This window comes from Phocoena phocoena, chromosome 11 (genome assembly GCF_963924675.1).
Source record: "Phocoena phocoena chromosome 11, mPhoPho1.1, whole genome shotgun sequence".
Taxonomy (NCBI): domain Eukaryota; kingdom Metazoa; phylum Chordata; class Mammalia; order Artiodactyla; family Phocoenidae; genus Phocoena; species Phocoena phocoena.
Window position 1 is genome coordinate 79,560,099 of NC_089229.1, and position 18,905 is coordinate 79,579,003.

At 42.5% G+C, this 18,905-nt stretch overlaps 1 protein-coding gene across 2 annotated transcripts; it reads left to right on the forward strand.

Moving 5' to 3' along the window:
- Window positions 1–4,305: 4,305 nt before the first annotated feature.
- Window positions 4,306–16,672, forward strand: PTHLH (parathyroid hormone like hormone). Of its 2 annotated transcripts, XM_065887074.1 has the most exons (5): window positions 4,513–4,596; window positions 4,916–4,930; window positions 5,096–5,218; window positions 11,302–11,724; window positions 16,197–16,345. In XM_065887074.1, the coding sequence occupies exons 3-5, from the start codon at window positions 5,118–5,120 to the stop codon at window positions 16,204–16,206; spliced, it is 534 nt and encodes a 177-aa protein (XP_065743146.1). In that variant the 5' UTR covers window positions 4,513–4,596; window positions 4,916–4,930; window positions 5,096–5,117; the 3' UTR covers window positions 16,207–16,345. The 2 variants fall into 2 exon arrangements, with proteins under 2 accessions (XP_065743147.1, XP_065743146.1); XM_065887075.1 differs by lacking the exon at window positions 4,916–4,930 and having other exon boundaries at window positions 4,306–4,580; window positions 16,197–16,672.
- The last annotated feature ends 2,233 nt before the right edge of the window (window positions 16,673–18,905 follow it).

The window sequence follows — 18,905 nt, forward strand, 5'->3', positions numbered from 1 at the left end:
GCGAAGTGTGGGTGTCTGGATGCCTTTCTGCCTGAGAGGATGGGTACCCTAGTCCGGTGCTGACTTGTGCAGAGCTGAGAGCTGGCCCAGTTTGAAGGGGCGGGGGATGGTGTTAGGGATGTAAACTGCTTCCGAGGTCCTGCCGATTCTCCGGGGGCAGCGCCTTCCAGACAGCAGGGCTCAAATTTTAAGAAAGGACGACTCTGCTCACAGGAGAGCTGGGTCCCTGACAGGAAAGCTGCGTGACATGCCCAAGATCAGTTTCAGATGGAGGGGTTGTCGTCTGAGCCAGGTGGGACTTGAAACTCTCCCTGTGGCCTCGCACAAGTCCAGAGCTGCCTGCTTCATGGAGCCAGGAACTGGGCCCAGCCAAGGGCATCCAGCGGGCATCAGTCCAGGAGATCAGGACTCTTGCACTGCACAACCATTTTCTCTCTCTCTGTCTCTCTCTCTCACACACACACACACACACACACACACACACACACACACACATAGGGGCTCCATTCCTGGCCAGAAGACTCCTTCTCAGTCATGTTTTGATGTTCACAGGTTTGGAAGGTTGCACCACTGCTTGACCTTGGAGAACTTGTTGGAGACCCCGCTTTCTTAAAGACCTTCTCATCTCACATTGGCTTGGGCCCTCCAGGAAAACTGCCTCACCCGTGGGCTTTCTGGTCCTGTTTGGGAAAAGCTGAACATTGCCCAGAAAGTAGGGAAGGGCCAGGAGGGTGTGAGACCCACTTTGCCAATAAAAGAATCCCATCAGCTTGATGGTATCTAGGCGCTTCTCCCTGAGGCAGCCCCTCCACAGGTCAGCAGCAAGTCCTGTTCCTAGAGAAGACAGCCCCAGTTTGAGTCCTATCCTCATCTAACTATAAAGAGATTTAATAATGAAACACACCCTTTCCTGCCCCTATGTGGGATTTAAAGGCATTACTTCCTTTTTTTTGCTACCTCGAGGTCAGCTCTCAAGTCCCAATCCAGGCAATGGTTCAAAGTGATTTGAACCATGTTCTAATGCAATCAAACGATAACTTTACATGAGCTAATTATGCAAACTTCTTTATGCAAACAAAGAAAAAGATCGGAGAAGAGAAGGGGTGAGTTTTGTTGTTTGGTCTCATAGGATTTTAGAGATATAGCTTGGACCTACAGATTGGCAAATGTTAAATTTGGATGTTTCTTTGTAGTAAGATAAGGGAATTTCTGAGCCCAGGTGCACTGTTTAAAGAGCTGTAGGTGTTTTTTTTTTTTTTTCATTTGTATGCTTCCTTGCTTGTTGTTTGAGACAAGGAGGGGAAAAGGGAGAAAGATGAGGAAGCTAAACATAAATGCTAGGTTTTTTTTTTTTTTTTTCCTAAATTGCAAGAGGAGATATCCCTGGAGATAGACATCAACTGGTTATATAAACATGAATTTAAGAGTAAAAGTGCACTTGGAAATTTAGAAAATCTCTTTTTAAAATTGGGATATAATTCTGTCATTGGGGATGGGAAGATGGAAGTCTGGGGCTTGCTCATGGGTTAGGCATTCGTGTAGGAGTAGATCTCACAATGCTAATCTGTCTTCACATGGCAAGACTTCATATTAAAGGCAGGTCTTCAAATCCTCCTTTGCTAAGGTGCATTTATGTGATAGCAAGGCCTAAGCAAACATTCTGCCTCTGTTGGCACTTTTTCTATTCCTAAGCCTCAAAAAAAAAAAAGAAAAGAGAAGAAAAGAAAAGAAAAGAAGAAAGCCTTCTAGTGTGGAGTCATCTCATCTGTAGTCATGTCCTCAGCATTATCATAGAGGTTACTCAATTATATTGAGAACTAGATTATGATGTCAGAAAATATCCTTCTCAGAAAAGTATATATTGAGGGTATATTTGAGGAGAATTTCTACTGAAAGTAATAAACAGGGCGGCTTTAGAAGAGGGACCTGCTTTCTAATAATTACCTTGGGTGGGAACAGAAGGCTCCTTACAGGAAATTTTTAATTCATTTAAGACTTAATTTTACTTTTTTGAAAAAACAAAACAAAAAAATTATTTCTGGAAGAGACTGCTGAGAAGATCTCCCTCCTTTGGCCAGAAGAGCAGAGAAGACTGTAAATCAAGGAAAAGGTGAAGTAATAAATTATGAGGAAAGCTTCAGTATTCCAAGTATATAAAGACTATTTATTTTTCCTGTGTCTATATTTTCTCTTTTTGTGGAGGAGAGGAAATTCTAAAAATATTTGATAGATGTTTTGCCATTAACATCAGAAAAGTGTGTGGGGGGGGAAAGAAAGGAGGGAGGGAGAGGGGGTCAATTTTGTTTAATTAGTAGAAAAAGCAACATAAATCAAAGCAGTCTATTGAGGCCAGTCTTTATAATGTTCTGAGAATATAATGAATTTATTTACAATGTAAGTGATTTAATATTTTCAATCTGCTTTTTGTTTTAACCTTTTATTGGGGGAGGGTTGACTTTCTAAAGCCTGGGTAGTTTGAAACTTGGCTAAGTACCTTTGGGTTTTTCATTGTGGAAGCAAATATTATCATTTTAATGTTAAACAACTTGCAAGTGTTAAATGGCTCATTTGTGATTTACTTTACAGATTTCCCCCTTCAGCTCTAACGATTACATTAAGGCTCCTGCGTCTTTTTGGAAAGAATTTATTATAAATCAGAAAGTGTTAGAGGTTCAAAGACTGACATTTCTGAGTGCTGATGCTTTGTCTTTTCATGCCATGCAAACAGGTCTAACATTTTTAGATTCTTAAACGTTCAAGGGAAGTTGTGGAAATTCCCAGATTTCTTTTTAAGTTGGAGGAAGCCAAGTTTTGATTTTTGCTTACTTTTCTTTTTTTAAGTGTGAAGTTTAAAGCAAGCAAATGAGGGAGATAACAGCTTCTGGGAAGGGGTGACACCCACCCAAACTAAGCAGCAAACGTTAGCTAAAGCTAGTTAGCTAAGCAGCTAACAATGGGAAAAGGGAGCCGAGATGAGCGAGGGTCTGTGAGAGGGCGCTATTTCACCCAACCTTGGTAAAATCTGTGGAGCATCAGCCAGAAACCAGGCTTGATAAAGGTCAGGCTCCCTTAATCATCTCTCAAATCTCTAAATCACACAGCCTTCTACAGAGTATTGAAACCTACCAGTGGGGTTGTCTGTCTAGAAGACAAACATCTCTTGAATGGTTCCCAACCACCCGGGTTCATTTCCGAAAGATAGAGGAGTCCGTGGGGAGGGCGTTCACATCCGCTGCAAGCCCTCCCTAGACGATACTGCCCAGTAATTCAGAGCAGTCTTTCTTCCCCGCCCAACAGTTTTGGGAAAAAACCCCTGCTTTCCCTTCGCTTCTCCGAGGCAGAACAGCTTAGAGCGATAGTTCCGCTGCTCCTGCAGGCTGAAGCGACAAGGATAGAGTCACCCTAGAATATGTAACAGGGGACACGGGGTGGGTGGGGGGGCGGGGAACAGAGTAGGTTATCGGGGAAAAGAGCGGGTTAGACTCCTGTCTGTGGGCGGAAGGGCCGCGTGCGCTCCCCAGGAGTTTTCGGTCCCCCTCTGCAATTCAAAAGGGGGTCTCCATCCTGTGCGCGGGCTTTCTTGGACAGGCTCCAGATGTCCTCAAGATGTCCTCAGCTGTTCTGAGACAGCAAGAACTGCCATCTCGACCTGAAGTCTGAAACCGTTTTTACTCTTCTATGCGAAGGAGTCCCCACTGCCTAGTCAACACTCCCCACTCTGCCTGTCCCAGGAAAGGGCCAGGGAGGAGGGTTCCCATCACGCTCCCGGAGCTCCCAAAGCGGGCTTAAGGCTCCTAAAAGGCACTGGCCAAAGGCCCGCGACCTCCCCGCCGAGGATGCCGGGCGCCCGGGCTCTCGCCCCGGCTCCTCGGCCTCCTCCTTGCCGACCGCCCCCAGCGGCCTGGGCGCCCGCGGGGCTCGAGTCCCGCGGGTCTCGGCTGCAGCTGCGCGACAGGGGTCGTGGCTGCTCCGGGCGGTCCGCAAGCCCTCGGGACCTCGGCTTGCAGATCCGCGGAGCGGTCCGGGGCCGGAGGGAACCGGCGGGAACGTGCGGATCCGCCCACGCCCCCGGCCCCGGGCTGGCGCGGCGGGGCCAGCGCTCCGGGGTGGGGCTCGGGGGAGCTCCGGGCAGCGCCGGGGCCCGCGGGGAGGGAGGGGGGCTCCCCGTGACCGGCGGGATGTTCCCGGCTCGGGGCTCCCCTCCGGTCGCTCCGGCCGCCCGTCGCCTCCCCCGCCCCCCGCGCGCCCGCGCCCTCGCTCGCCCCGCGCGCGTTCCTAGGGCGCCACCTCTTTGCGACTCGCTCACTTCTCCGGCAGGTTTGCCTGCGAGCGTGTGAACATTCCTCTGCTCGGCTTTCAACTCTCCTCCAACCTGCGCCGCCCGGCCAGCATGCCTCCCCGGTCTTGAAGCGGGGCCGCTGCTGCCCTGCCGCTCGCTCAGGCCGCCGCCGCCCCTCCGCGCCGCTGTTAACCCGCCCTCGCCGCCACCTGGCCCTCCTGATCGACGACACACGCACTTGAAACTGGTTCCCAGGGTGTGTGGAATCAACTTTCCGGAAGCAACCAGCCCACCAGAGGAGGTAGACAGACAGCTAGGTATATATATGTGGGTCTCGCTGCAAGTGGCTCTGGAACAAGACGGCCTAGTTCGCAAAGAAGCAGACTTCGGAAGGGGAAACTTTCTTTTTTTATTTTAAGAAGGGGTTAGCCCTGCTTCCCGAACCCAAGATACTGCCGGCCAGATTAATTAGACATTGCTATGGGAGACGTGTAAACACGCTGCTCATCATAGATACATATATAAACCCATTTCATTTTGGTTATTATTTCGGAGGAGGCGCCTCTGATTTTTCTTTTTTTTTTCTTCCTCTTTTTGGTCCCTTTTTGCCTGTGTGGTTTGGAAAAAGCACAGTAGTTTGTTCCTAAATAAGTAAGTGCCGAGAGGCTCCAGAGAAAGTTTTTTTCTTGCTCTTTGCAACTTGGGAGATGCCCTTGAGGAGGCTATTTGAGAGCAGGCTGAAGGGGCGCAGCGGGGTAGTGCGGGGAGATGGAGATGCCGGACTGACACTTCGGGCCCCTTTCCTCTCCGTTGCAGGTCCCCAGAGAGAGAGGATACGATGCTGTGGAGGCTGGTTCAGCAGTGGAGCGTCGCGTTGTTCCTGCTGAGCTACTCGGTGCCCTCCTGCGGGCGCTCGGTGGAGGAGCTCGGCCGCCGACTGTAAGTGCCCGGTCCTCCCCAGGTCGCCGGGTGAGGGCTGGGGAGTCCAGGGGGAGAGGCCACCAGGCTGGGGCGCTGCCCAGGGCTCGCCGCGGTCACTGATGCTCCTCGCCCGGGTTAGTGAGCGGAGAGATCCGCTACCTGCCCGGGGCTGAGCCCGGCTCCTCAAACCCGGCGGGAGAACTGGTTGAACCTCAAGGGGCAACAGGCAAGAGACAAATTTTTTGTGTTTTCATGAGAGGGAGCGTTTTACAGAATCTCCTCTAGGCAAAATCTCCTTTAGTGAAAAAAAAGGGTTACTTTCAGGACCTGGGAAGATATTGAAACTGTGAAGATTGCAAGAAACTTAGATAACTCGGAGGAAGCTGAGGGGTCCAGGCGACATATGTCTGTGTGCACTCGTATACGTACATACTGCATGTGGGTGACAGGTTTTGTGTGAAAAGCAAAAACTTTACATCTAATTTTATTATGAATGACATAATTTTAAGCATATAAAATGGACCACATTACATAATGTAGGCATATTATATAATGAAGTAGTAACAACTTTGCAATGGCACAACTCCAACATTGGTATTGATACCGTTCAAGAACGCTAGAGTGCTTGATTCCAAAATGAATATTAGGTGTGGAAACTTTTTTTCCCACTTGGAATTATTGCTAACAGCTCTTTAATCTGGAGTCAAATATTTGCACTGTAGACTGAAAACTTGTATCTTGGCATTTTCATTTGGTGATTCTTTAAGGATAATTTTGACTTTAAAATAATCATACCTCAGAGCACACCAGAGAAATAACACCATGTTGTGTGATTGAAAGGTTGGAAGAGTGGGCGAGTACACAGCTTAATAATCCGTTGGACCTAGCAGTTCATTAATGTGTGTAAGACCATCTTTGGGTGATCTTCAAGCTGCACTCTCGGTGTTCAGGATGGGAAAACCGTAAAGTTTGAGAACGGAGACAAGTTTGCCTCTGGTGAAGGAATTACGGAGAACTTTTACACTAACACTAAAGATAGCAATATCTAATACTTACAATCAAGTTCCTGGTGCTTTCTTGTAAATTCCCATGGGTGTCCAAAAAGGCAACTTTTTATATGTGCCCTTAGTCTATTATTATTAAAGCAGAAAATCCTTAAATGAAATTACTTTAGACATGTCTGAACCTTGGCACCAAAATGAAAATCTATTATGAATCTCCTAAAGCAAATTGTGTAGCACGTTGTGCTGAAGATAAAGCCGCATCAAATCGACGTTTTGCTGATGTATTTCTGGAAATTGTATTGACTTTTTGCTCCTTTTGAAACTTGTATTTAATTCAGTTATGTAAAAGCCATATATAAATATAGATGAAGACTAAATTTTTAAAAGCACACTTAAATGCTGTATTTATTTGGTCAAAAGATACTGTCTTGGAACAGAGCCAATTTTTTTCTTTAAAGTTGCTTAAGAAATACCTGCTTTCTCTTTCGAGAAACAGTAAATGGCCCATGATTAAATCTACAGTTATGGCATAAAAATAGTGCTAAGTGAGTCCTAAAGGCTATTTTTAACTCTTTCCTTGTTGCACCTTGCAGAAGACACATCAGAAACCACTTAGCAGCCAGAGACCCTGTTACAGGTTTGTTTGTGGGTGAAATACAATATTCCAGTAAAACACTCACACTCAGCAGATGGTTTTAAAACTACCACAAAGCATTCTTATAGTTAGTGGCTAATAGATCATCACATTACAGCCATGGTTTTTCATGGAGGCTGAAATCATCAGCAGATTAAAAGGTTTCATCAAATTATTGCAGCCAAATGGAGTTTAAAAAAACGAGTCATTATTTTTGCATTATTACCAAGTAATGGTAAATTTTGTGTGCTAGACAAAGCATTAGTCTACTATTACGACAAATCAACCTAGATCCTTGAAAGAAATTTTAACATATAATCAAATCATATTACTCCCCGATTATTTTTCACACCAAGTATTAGGGAAACTGCTTTAGATGTTTTCTAGCTAACGGCTAACTTTTAAGGGAGAGGGGACTACTACAACAGTAACACTTCCCAGGCCATGGCAATGTAGGTTGTGAACCTTCTGGACCTGTGAGTCCAAAAGGACTTTACTTAATGAGTCTAGAGCGTAAGTTGGAGACCTGAGGACATTCTTGTCCAGATGTACGTGGCTTTCAGCAGGTGGCGGTCTTTGTGTTTAACTTAGAAAGAAAGCCCCAGCAGATTCAGAAACCTAAAACATCATTGACTGATTTGCTTGGGAGCCAGACTGGGTCTATTCCACTTAGTGAAAAGCATAACTTTTGACTGAGTCATTTGGGTTGGAAAGGACTTCTGGTGAGTCATCTTAACTCTAACACCCTAACCCTGACTCTTCCATGTACCACAGAACTTTTCTTCTTAAACCCAGATGCCTTCCTTAGGAGCCTAGCATCAACACGGGCATGCCATCTCTTCCTGTGCTGAAAACGGAATTCCCATCACTCCAGCTATTCCCTGTGCTCCATGAGAGCTCCTTAGAAATTGAATCTTCTTCCCTGAAAACTCCCTTGAGAGTGATTTTTTTTTAAGGCCGAAGAGCTGTATTTTGACTGAATTCAGAGTTATCTGTGCTAAGCATTTCCTCCACATTTTTGCATCTTTTAATAATAATCAAAGGAGACCATGAACATAGCATACTTGTTTTTCCATGTTGGGTATGTAATAAATGTCATGTGAACCACTGTGCTATGCAATGTTTACAGACATAGAAAGTAACAGACTGTTACTGAGGCCATATTTACAACTTAAGTACTTCAGAATTATCTAAAGTGAAAGCCTCCCTAATTGGAACATGTTGCCCACCCCCCGTGTACATCTAGTTTGTACATGCTAGTCACTTACCCTTGTCTCAGTTAATGTCTTATTTGGAAAATAAGTAGAACACTCCATGGACCTTGTTGACAATAAAGACACTATTATATTCCTGATCCTCTAGTGTAGTTGCTCAATCAGAAATTCATTCTTCACAATATTTTAAATGCAGACACCTTTGAGCTAGTAAGTAAATTATGTGACAGCATTTCAGATTTAACATTTAAGAAAGTCTGTGTTTTCTAATATATTAATAAGTACCCCTAAAGGCAGAAAGAATCTTTGTACCCCATGAAAGATGTACTATTTTAATCTGGACAAAGTTGTGCCATATTGTAGGCTTTTTATAAAACAGAGGATAGAATGATCACTCCATTTCCCATGAGAACCATCCTGGGAAAGAGCAGTGCCTGAGTTAGGAAGGCACCATGACTCACAGTTGACAGGCTAGCCAGGATGACAGGCATATATGCCAGTCAGAGGAGGCATGAGCAACGGTGGCTTGATTAGAACAGACCAACTGTTAAAAGTTTTGACCCCGAGTTAAGCTAGAATAGGCTGTATTATACATTTGGAGAACAATACAGATGGGTGGCTGTCTGCCAGGAATTGAGAAAATAATAAAAGCTCCAAATAGTATAATTGATCACACCTAAGAACTTCTTTCTTTAACGTGACATTTTGCTAAAAGATACTTATTAAACTGCAATACTTATAATACTTGCAAGTATATCAGTCCTATTCTTTAAAAATGTTATTAGACAATATAAATCTGTTGTAGCAAAGCCTCCAATTTGTAGGTTATTGAGAGTTTCCAGGATACTAACTACTGCCACAAAGTAAGTGAATTTTAATCTAGTCACATGTGGCACCTTCAAAAAGGAAGAGAGACTCCTTCATGCCTCATTTTAACTAGGCTCCTGTTAAATTCCTTTCCATTAAGTCATGTCTCTTTTGCACAAGCTTCATGGCTTAAAGTCAGTGCACACGCCAAAATGCTGAAAGGAAGCTGGTAGTCTGGCTATAAGGTCCGGAGAAATAATGACTGTGTTTTCATGCCTTACCCTTCTGGCACTCACAATATAACTAGACAATCTCTCCTTCCCCCAGTGATAATCCAGACTAGGAATCCTGGTTCGTTATTCTGGTGATGAAAATGTACTTCTTGGGACAAGCTTGGTCTTCAAGGAAGCTGATAGATTGCTGTCCATTTGCCCCTTGCCATGGTGCCTACCACAGTCTCTTTATGACCTTCCTTTCTTGTTTCCTCAACATACACTTCAGCTTCAGTAAGAGAAAGGGTTGAGGAAGTCTAAAAACAATCTTGGTTTTAGAATTAAAAGACTTCGTCTTTGGAGCCCGGTTCTGCCTGTTCTCATCATGTGAGCAAGTGTGAGGCCTTTAATCTCTCTGAACCTCACTTTCCACATCTGTGAAATGAGGAGAGTGCTATTTATTATTGTCATATTTCTCTGAGGAGTTAAAGTTGTATTAATGAAAGTAATGAGACCAGATAAATCTATCGTAGTGTCAGGGGAATGACAATATGGGGGATGCAGCCCTGTGAAATACCTTCAGATACTTTTTTTGTTTTGTTTTGTTTTTTTAAATGTTTGGCTGCATTGGGTCTTCGTTGCTGCGCACGGGCTTTCTCTAGTTGCGGCGAGCGGGGGCTACTCTTCATTGCAGTGCGCGGGCTTCTCACTGTGGTGGCTTCTCTTGTTGCGGAGCACGGGCTCTAGGCACGCAGGCTCAGTAGTTGTGGCTCGCGGGCTCTAGAGCGCAGGCTCAGTAGTTGTGGCACACGGGCTTATTTGCTCCGCGGCATGTGGGATCTTCCCGGGCCCGGGCTCGAACCCGTGTCCCCTGCATTGGCAGGCGGATTCTTAACCACTGCACCACCAGGGAAGGCCCCTTCAGATACTTTTGAAAATGAGCCACTTTGGAGGGTTGTTTCAGTGGTAGAAATTGGAGTTAGGTGCAGCATAGTTGTAGCAGACATAATATGACTGATTCATGTGTGCGATACTTAGCAGACATAATATGACTGATTCATGTGTGCGATACTTAGCAGACATAATATGACTGATTCATGTGTGCGATACTTAGCAGACATAATATGACTGATTCATGTGTGCAATACTTAAATTTCGTTAATAAATACGCACAGAATAATACAAGAATGCATGAATGGACATTTAAGCAAGAGTTGGGGTGTTATCTAAAAGAAGTGATAGAGAATTAGTTTATTCTTTTTCACTATATTTTTATTAGGGTGTTGTTTAAATAGGAAAATCATATTTGTCTCTAGAGATATTTTTAAGACAAAGAACAAATAGAAAAGTGAATTTCTCAGTTAAGTACTAAAGATATTACCCTCTGAAATTCTAAATTAAAAAAAAAAAAGAGACGCACAGATGAAATAGAATGATCTCACTTAATTTAAACACTCAAAGTCATTTAAAAGAGACCACCCACTACTTTACAGAAAATTATGCATGCTGTCTCTGACAGCTGGCCTTCAAATATAGGTTCTTGGTAGCCCATAGTCTAATATCAATCATGTTCAAATTCAGTCTGTTAGGTGGTTTCCTAGACAGGCTTCACAGCTCACTTCATCCTTCAGTCTTTGTTTGCTTTTACTAGTAGAGCTTGCTCTTCTTTGCGATCCAGTAGTAGTAGTATTTTCTCAAGTGGGGAGCAGTATGCGTGCATGCACGTCTGCTCACGCACAAGTATGTCTGGGGCGAGTACTCAGGTGAAATCAGCCACCTTTTTGTTTCCCAGACTAAGACACCTGGATTTATTTCCCCAACACAACTCTGAAAAATGTGGGGAAAAAAGCCCAGTGATTTCTGTCCATTTCTTTGAATAACTGAATCATAATATTTTAAATTGAGAAGACAGCATAGAAATCTCAGAATCTGATCCTTTCCTTTTAAACAGATGGGGCCCCTGAGGCCCAATAACATTCATGTTCTCACCAAGGTCACCGACCTAGGGAGCCGCATAGATGAGGCTAGAGCTGGAGCCTCCTAACGGCCGGCTCTTCCCTTCCGCTCTCGCCCCTTCACTGCTCAGTCAGCTTGCAGCTCTTCCAGCTTAGTTTGTATCCTGTATTGGATCAAGTAGACAATTTAAAGGGCTTTCCTCAAGTCTTTGTGGTCTCTGCCATCTACTAAAATGTCATTGTTTCCTTCCCCTCCTGTTCTTTTTCCCTTAAAGCAAAAGAGCTGTGTCTGAACACCAGCTTCTCCATGACAAGGGGAAGTCCATTCAAGATTTACGGCGACGATTCTTCCTGCACCATCTGATCGCGGAAATCCACACAGCTGAAATCAGAGCTACCTCGGAGGTGTCCCCCAACTCCAAGCCTGTTCCCAACACCAAGAACCACCCCGTCCGATTTGGGTCTGACGATGAGGGCAGATACTTGACTCAGGAAACCAACAAGGTGGAGACGTACAAAGAGCAGCCACTGAAGACACCCGGCAAGAAAAAGAAAAGCAAGCCTGGAAAACGCAAGGAGCAGGAAAAGAAGAAGCGGCGAACTCGATCGGCCTGGCTGAACTCGGGCGTGGCTGGGTGTTGGCTGGAAGGGGACCACCTGTCTGACATCTCCGCGACATCGCTGGAGCTCAATTCACGGTAACCGGCTCCCGGGGCCCCAGCTCCTCCTCCGTGCCCCTAGGTGGGGTGTGGAGCCTCTATTCTGCTTTGGCTTGCACAGACCTAGAATCTCCTCCCTATCTTTCCCTCCATCAATGGCTCCACAATTTAAAAGCTTACAAAACCAAGATGGCTCAGGATACGGCCTGCCTTAAAGCAGTGTGCTCCTAGCCCTTCAACACCCACGGGGGTTTAATCACCCTGCTTCTTTCTCCACCAGCAAACCCCGACACCAATCCTTTAGTGCTCTACTAACCCCTTTCATTTTTTCACTCAAGCTTTAGAAGCTACTGCACCTTCACCATTCGTTAGAGAAACGTATTGATTTCCCCCACGCACACTATGTCAAACTTTGATTATTTTTTCTTTCTTTCTTTCTTTCTTTTCTTCACTCCAAGGGAGAATGCAGAAGGATTTGATATGACCTACAAACACTACAGAAAAATATCTTACCATAAACAGTTCTCAGCCGTCCACATTTTTTAGTTTAAATTTACTTAAAATTTATTTTCATTTAATTAAATTTAAAATTTTAAACACAGACTTTAAATTTATTTAATTAAATTTAACTCTGGTTTCTACCAGTTCATGGAACAAAAATCATGATTTCTGAAAATTTTTAAGTGTAGACTTGGTTCTAAGGTATAAGTTTTTCTCATGTATCTGTTTGTCCACTGCAAGTTGAAATCCTTCCTCTAGGGTAGTATAGTAGGAATAATAAAACCACATCTATGTGGCTTGTTTATTCTTAGCTCACAGATGCTCACATGCACACACTTTGGAGCCAAAACGCTTAGGTTCAAGTCTTGGGTCTAAACTTACTAAAGCTCATAACGTTGGGCAAGTTCCTTGGTCTTTCTAAGACTAACTCCCCTCTTCGGTGAAATAAAGGTAGTACTTGTGCCAACCTCACTGGGTCAGGTGAAGATTAAGTAAGATTACATGGAATTATTATTTGGGTGCTTTTAGATTTCGTTCTGGTTGTACCATCCATCTATCTATCTATCTATCTATCTATCTATCTATCTACCTATGTGTGTTTCTGTGAGGCAAAAACGGAGCAAGTATTAATCTCATTTTATAAAATAGAAAACGAAGGCCTTCCACAGTTAAGGCAACTGAGCAGACCTGGGAACTGGGATAGGCTGTCCTCAGAACTGCCTTTATTTCATTTCCTGATGCTTAAGCCAGCGCCATGTTAGTACTGCACTTTACCCCTGCATTTCCACTGATAGGATCTTTTTTGGTTTTTACTTTTCAGTACAGCTTTTCTGTGGGGTTTGAAAGAAAGAGGAAAACTACACAAGAATGCATCATATGCAGTAATGATCTCATTATTTAAAGAGTCCCCTGTTACTTCTCCAATCCTTTCCCCTGACTGGTAGAGATAGGATGACAGAGTGATATTTCAAAGGGGATTTTGAACCTTTTTACCATCACATCTATCTTCGAGTTATGTTGACAAAACCCATCATTAAATAGCATATAAATAATAGTTATACTGGCTAAGTAGTACAGCTTCAGTAATCAGTGGGCAGTGGCAGTAGAGGAATCTTTAGCAGAGTGAATGATCTATTCTGCAGATATCTAATGGATCTATAAGGGGTAACAAACCCCATAAGTCTTGGCTTAATGCACACATTCAGTGTATTTTAAGATATGATCCTAATTGTACATATTTATAACTAATGCAAGTGTTTTACTTTATTGCCAGAACCTATTTTTATCCATTATATATATATATATATATATATATATATATAAAATATATGTTATAAAAACAGAAGTAGAAATACTTTTGAATAAATTCTATTCATTTAAAATTTGCAATGCTCTTAAATATCTGGAGAATTGAAAACCAGCCCTCGTCAATTCTTATCCCAAAGGTGTCTCTAAGTTAAAGCAGATTTAGTAACCGTATGCTAACGCACATATATGGAATCTAAAAAAACGGTACTGAAGAACCTAGGGCCAGGACAGGAATAAAGACGTAGACGTAGAGAATGGACTTGAGGACACAAGGGGGAAGGGGAAGCTGGGACGAAGTGAGAGAGTGGCATGAACATATACTACCATTTACACTACCAAATGTAAAATAGATAGCTAGTGGGAAGCAGCTGCATAGCATAGGGAGATCAGCTCGGTGCTTTGTGACCACCTAGAGTGGTGGGATAGAGAGGGTGGGAGGGAGGCTCAGGAGGGAGGGGATGTGGGGATACATGTATACGTATAGCTGATTCCCTTTGTTGTACAGCAGAAACTAACACAACATTGTAAAGCAATTATACTCCAATAAAGATATTTAAAAAAATAGATTTAGTAAAAATTAGGCAGTACCCTAATCAAATCCAGACCTAGGACTGAAAGAAGTAGAATACTTCTGCTTCTCCTTTCTGTTCCCTGGTTCTGAGGGATGTTCATGGAAAGCACTGTTCATTTGGCAGCCAGATGTTGGCATTCTCCCAATACAATGCAATAGAGGTGAGGGAAGAGTGGGGAAATTCAGGAGTGTACTGATGAGAACATATGGGGTCATGCAAATTTTGTAATCCAACTAGAGTCTTTTCAGAATAACTATTTTAAAGATTTGTAAGCCTCTAACCTTTTATTAATGTCCTCTCTTTAATCTCTTTGCATTATTATACTATGATCTAAGAGGCCTGATGATATAGCAAGCACAGACTTTATTATAATATATAATAGTGGTGGTATTTCTTAAAAGAAACTATTGTGCTAACACTGTCTGGATCCTCTCACGTGAACCATTCAGTGGAAAATACATAGCTTTAAATTTTGGAAATTACATTTTGGAATTTTTGATGTTGCAAATGAGATGTCCAGTTACAGTAGAACTCATTTAATTGAGACCATATCATTTGCCTTGGCAAACACTGATTTAGAAATAATAGAAAAGCTTTTCAGTACTCAGAAGAGCTAGAGGTCTAAAGTGTTGTCATACTCATATGTGTAATAAACATATACATATACTTTTAGGTCATGGTATATATTTTACCTGACTGTTCCACTACATGCCTTTGTTAAAGAGAAATCAGAAGGACAGATAACAAGCAAACTGGCTGGGCAGGGTGAAACTTAATCAAAAGATCTTTTCCTTGGTCCTTTAATTTATTTCCTTTTTCTTTCCTTCTGAGGAAATAATTGTTCGAGACTATTCATTCGCTCCCTGCTTGTGTTACTCAACTCACTAAATACCATTTAGTACCAAGACCTTTAAAAATCAGTACAGTAAGCAAATTATTGAGTTTGACAGTTGCCTTTTGGACTTTATTCATAGCATCCATCCATATCCACCTACCATTTAAAATTTTAATCGTAAACTATTTTTTTTTCTGTGTAACTAGGAGCTATTTCATCATTCCAAACAAGACTGTTGGTGAAGAGGTCAATTCCTTAAGACATTAAAACCCCCTAAATGCTAAACTTGTTTTTCATTCTTCAAGCTGCACATAAAATTCCTAAATTGTCAAGAGTTTGCTTCTTGGTAGGTCTCACAACCATGCAGGTCTGCCATGTAAAACTCTGGCTGTTAATGTGGTGACACAGCCAATCAGATTCCATTCCGTAGTTGTTTCCTTGACACCAATATGTATTCCCTGAAATAGACCACACAGAGAGGAGAGAGAAAAGCAGAGAAAAAGTCACTAGCTCATCTTAAAATACTGTCATTACAGTGTTTAGAAGGGTTCGAAAAGGTGTCAGTCCCAAGTGGTAACTTATTCTGGGTAATAAAACAAACACAGTGATGTGAAATATTGTTATTTTATACTTTTAAATTAATTGATTCTTATTCTCTAATTTAAAATGGGCTTTCCCAATCTCTAATGCAAGATTCAGTCAAAAAACTAGCAGCAATTCTATCTTAGTTTGGGCTTCAAAAACTAAAATCCAATGATAGTTTTATTCATTAGTGTTTAAGGACAGCTAAAGAAGAACAGATATCTTCAAATCAAACATACTTTGTTTAATTACACATCCTTCTAACCTTTACCCCAGATCACACACTCTACCCTCACAACAGCCCATTATCTTAGTGAGAGATTGGCCAAGTGAGAACCTGAACAGAATAATCAACCTGTGCATCACCTCTGCTGGGCATCACCGGGGAATAAACTTCTAAGCAAGGTGTATTCAGTGATGTATTGCACAGCCTGGCCTTATTTCTGAATTCTCAAATTTGTCCCTTACCCATTTTCCTTTCGGCTGTACATTGACCATTTGATCAGATTAAAGACTCAGCCTGTAGCAGAGGTTCTAGAAAGTCAGGTGGATCCCACAATCACCTTCTGTAAAAGATATTTACAAGCAGTCCCCTGAATCTCTTTCTATTGTGATTCTATGTTCCTTAATTTACATCCTTTATTTTATGTCTCTTCATTTGTAAAGAGAATTAACCTGTTTTCTCCTCTTCTTTCCCTTCTTTCTCTTTACAGGAGGCATTGAAATTTTCAGCAGAGACGTTCAGAAGACATATTGCAGGATTCTGTAATAATGAACATATGGAAAGTATTAGAAATATTTATTGTCTGTAAATACTGTAAATGCATTGGAATAAAACTGTCTCCCCCATTGCTCTATGAAACTGCACATTGGTCATTGTGAATATTTTTTTTTTGCCAAGGCTAATCCAATTATTATTATCACATTTACCATAATTTATTTTGTCAACTGATGTATTTATTTTGTAAATGTGTCTTGGTGCTGCTGAATTTCTATATTTTTTGTAACATAATGCACTTTAGATATACATATCAAGTATGTTGATAAATGACACAATAAAGTATCTCTATATTGTGGTTGATTTTAATGAATGCCTAAATAATTATCCAAACTGATTTTCCTCTGCGCATGTAAAAATAGCAGTATTTTAAATTTGTAAAGAATGTCTAATAAAATATAATCTAAATTACAGCATGACTCAGAAGGTGAATTTTATGTGTATATAGATATATCCTTTAAGATTTCTAGTAGAAGAAACATGATGTAATTTTTAACTGTATTTGAATATGGTCTTAAGTTTAATATGTTTATATTGGTAGAAATTCCAACACTTTCACATTAGTTTAAAACCACTTAAAATGTATATTGTCCGATATTTAAGTTCAATTCAGCAGAATGGCTGAATTATCTAGACATCATTTTATGAAGTACATCCAATTCAAGGTGAAGAGTGGAGAGGGCAGAAAAAAAGCAGAGAAAAGTCAGGAGAAAAAAAATTAAAGAAACTTAGTCCAGAGAGTTAGCCAGAGTTGAAAAATAGGAAGAGAGGCAGATCAGGAGCTTTAAGGCCAGGGGTAAGTTTAATCAATGTAAAGTTTAATTTGAGAGAGCTTTTGCCCCTATTGGTCACATAATAAGCATAAAAGAGCTACTTGAGAATTCTACCTGCTAACCTTTCCTACCAGAGAAAGGAGAGAGACTCAGGTTTGGGAGGTGTGTGGCAATTCAAAAAGCTGTCACCGGGGCTTCCCTGGTGGCACAGTGGTTGAGAGTCCGCCTGCCGATGCAGGGGACACGGGTTCGTGCCCCGGTCCGGGAAGATCCCACATGCCACGGAGCGGCTGGGCCCGTGAGCCATGGCCGCTGAGCCTGCACGTCCGGAGCCTGTGCTCCGCAACGGGAGAGGCCACAACGGTGAGAGGCCCGCGTAACAAGAGAAAAAAAAAAAAAAAAAAAAAGCTGTCACTGGTGAGGATAGCTTTCGTGGGACATACCAGTTCCAGGGACCAAGTTTGCAAACAGCATGGATGTAATGCCACATGCAATCCCCTTTACATTTTGCATATCATCCTGGTTGTTCCTACCTCTATGTTCAGATGAAAACACAAACATCTTCCTTCTACAGAATCTTTTTCTTTACAGCTGAGAACTCATCAGTAAAAATCCAACACAAGAAAGTAAAAAGCCCATGAATCAAGCAAGCACATATTTCGGAAGTATACTTTGTTTAGGCTCAGTATCGTGTTTGGTATCTGTTAGATGTTTGGAGGATGCACAGGAAGCAAATTTCTGTAAATGGGGACTTCCCTGGTGGTCCAGTGGTTAAGATGCCATGCTTCCAATGCAGGAAACCCGGGTTCGATCCCTGGTCAGGGGACTAGATCCCACATGCATGCTGCAACTAAGAGTCCTCATGCCACAACGAAGATCCCATGTGCCGCAGCTAAGACCCAGCACAGGAAAATAAATAAATAAATAAATAAATATTTTTTTAATTCTGTAAATGCCCTCAAGAGTATACATACGAGTCCGCCTGCTGATGCAGGGGACGCGAGTTCGTGCCCCGGTATGGGAGGATCCCACATGCCGCGGAGCGGCTGGGCCCGTGAGCCGTGGCCGCTGAGCCTGCGCGTCCGGAGCCTGTGCTCCGCAATGGGAGAGGCCACAACAGTGAGAGGCCTGCGTACCGCAAAAAAAAAAAAAAAAGATTCTATCATACAGTTAGCAAAACATGGCCACATGCTAATAAGCTCCTCCTGAGGACTCAATCAAACGATTGAGAGGAGGTGTTAAATACTGGTGGCTACGAAGATTCCAAAGGCTGAAGGTATTACTTCACTGAATTATACTATCGTGTGTCCTGGGTCAACTCCTTAAGAGAAGTACTGTTACTTCCAAGTTGCCAATGTTACTTCCCTAATTTTCTGTGAACTTCTTGAGGGCAGGAACCTGTCTTAAGTCAATGTATATCATCCAACACTAGATAACAGCATTAGTGCCTAGCAGGTGCTCAAGAAATGTTCATTGAACAGAACTTAAAAGTTCTTTCAGTTTCTGGATGAATGAACTGAAAAGCAGAGTTAAGCAAAAAGTCTGCTGGACGTAGGAGATGGATCAGAGTTTTGAGTATTTCAGACTCCCGTGTCATGCCATTCTCTTATTCCAATAACAAGAAGCTCAGAGAATGACTAACTGCCCCAAGTTATCAACCATTCACCAGAGTGACCTTTGTTTTTCAGCTTCTGGTTTACTAGGAACTTTTCCAGCCCTGAAAGTACAAGAAGCAAGGGTTTGTGCTGAGTATACAGCAACCTCCCAGAGGAAGTGAGGAGAATTTAAAATATCAGGTTTCCATCCTATGAATATACCGCACAGACGTTACCCACAAGGTCCAGTTGTGCACAAAGAGGCACACTGCTATT

Coding starts and splice junctions, on each gene's coding strand:
- PTHLH (XM_065887075.1), top strand. CDS start 5,118: ATGCTGTGGAGGCTGGTTCAGCAGTGGAGCGTCGCGTTGTTCCTGCTG. Junction 5,219..11,301: donor GAGGAGCTCGGCCGCCGACT/GTAAGTGCCCGG, acceptor TTTCCCTTAAAG/CAAAAGAGCTGTGTCTGAAC.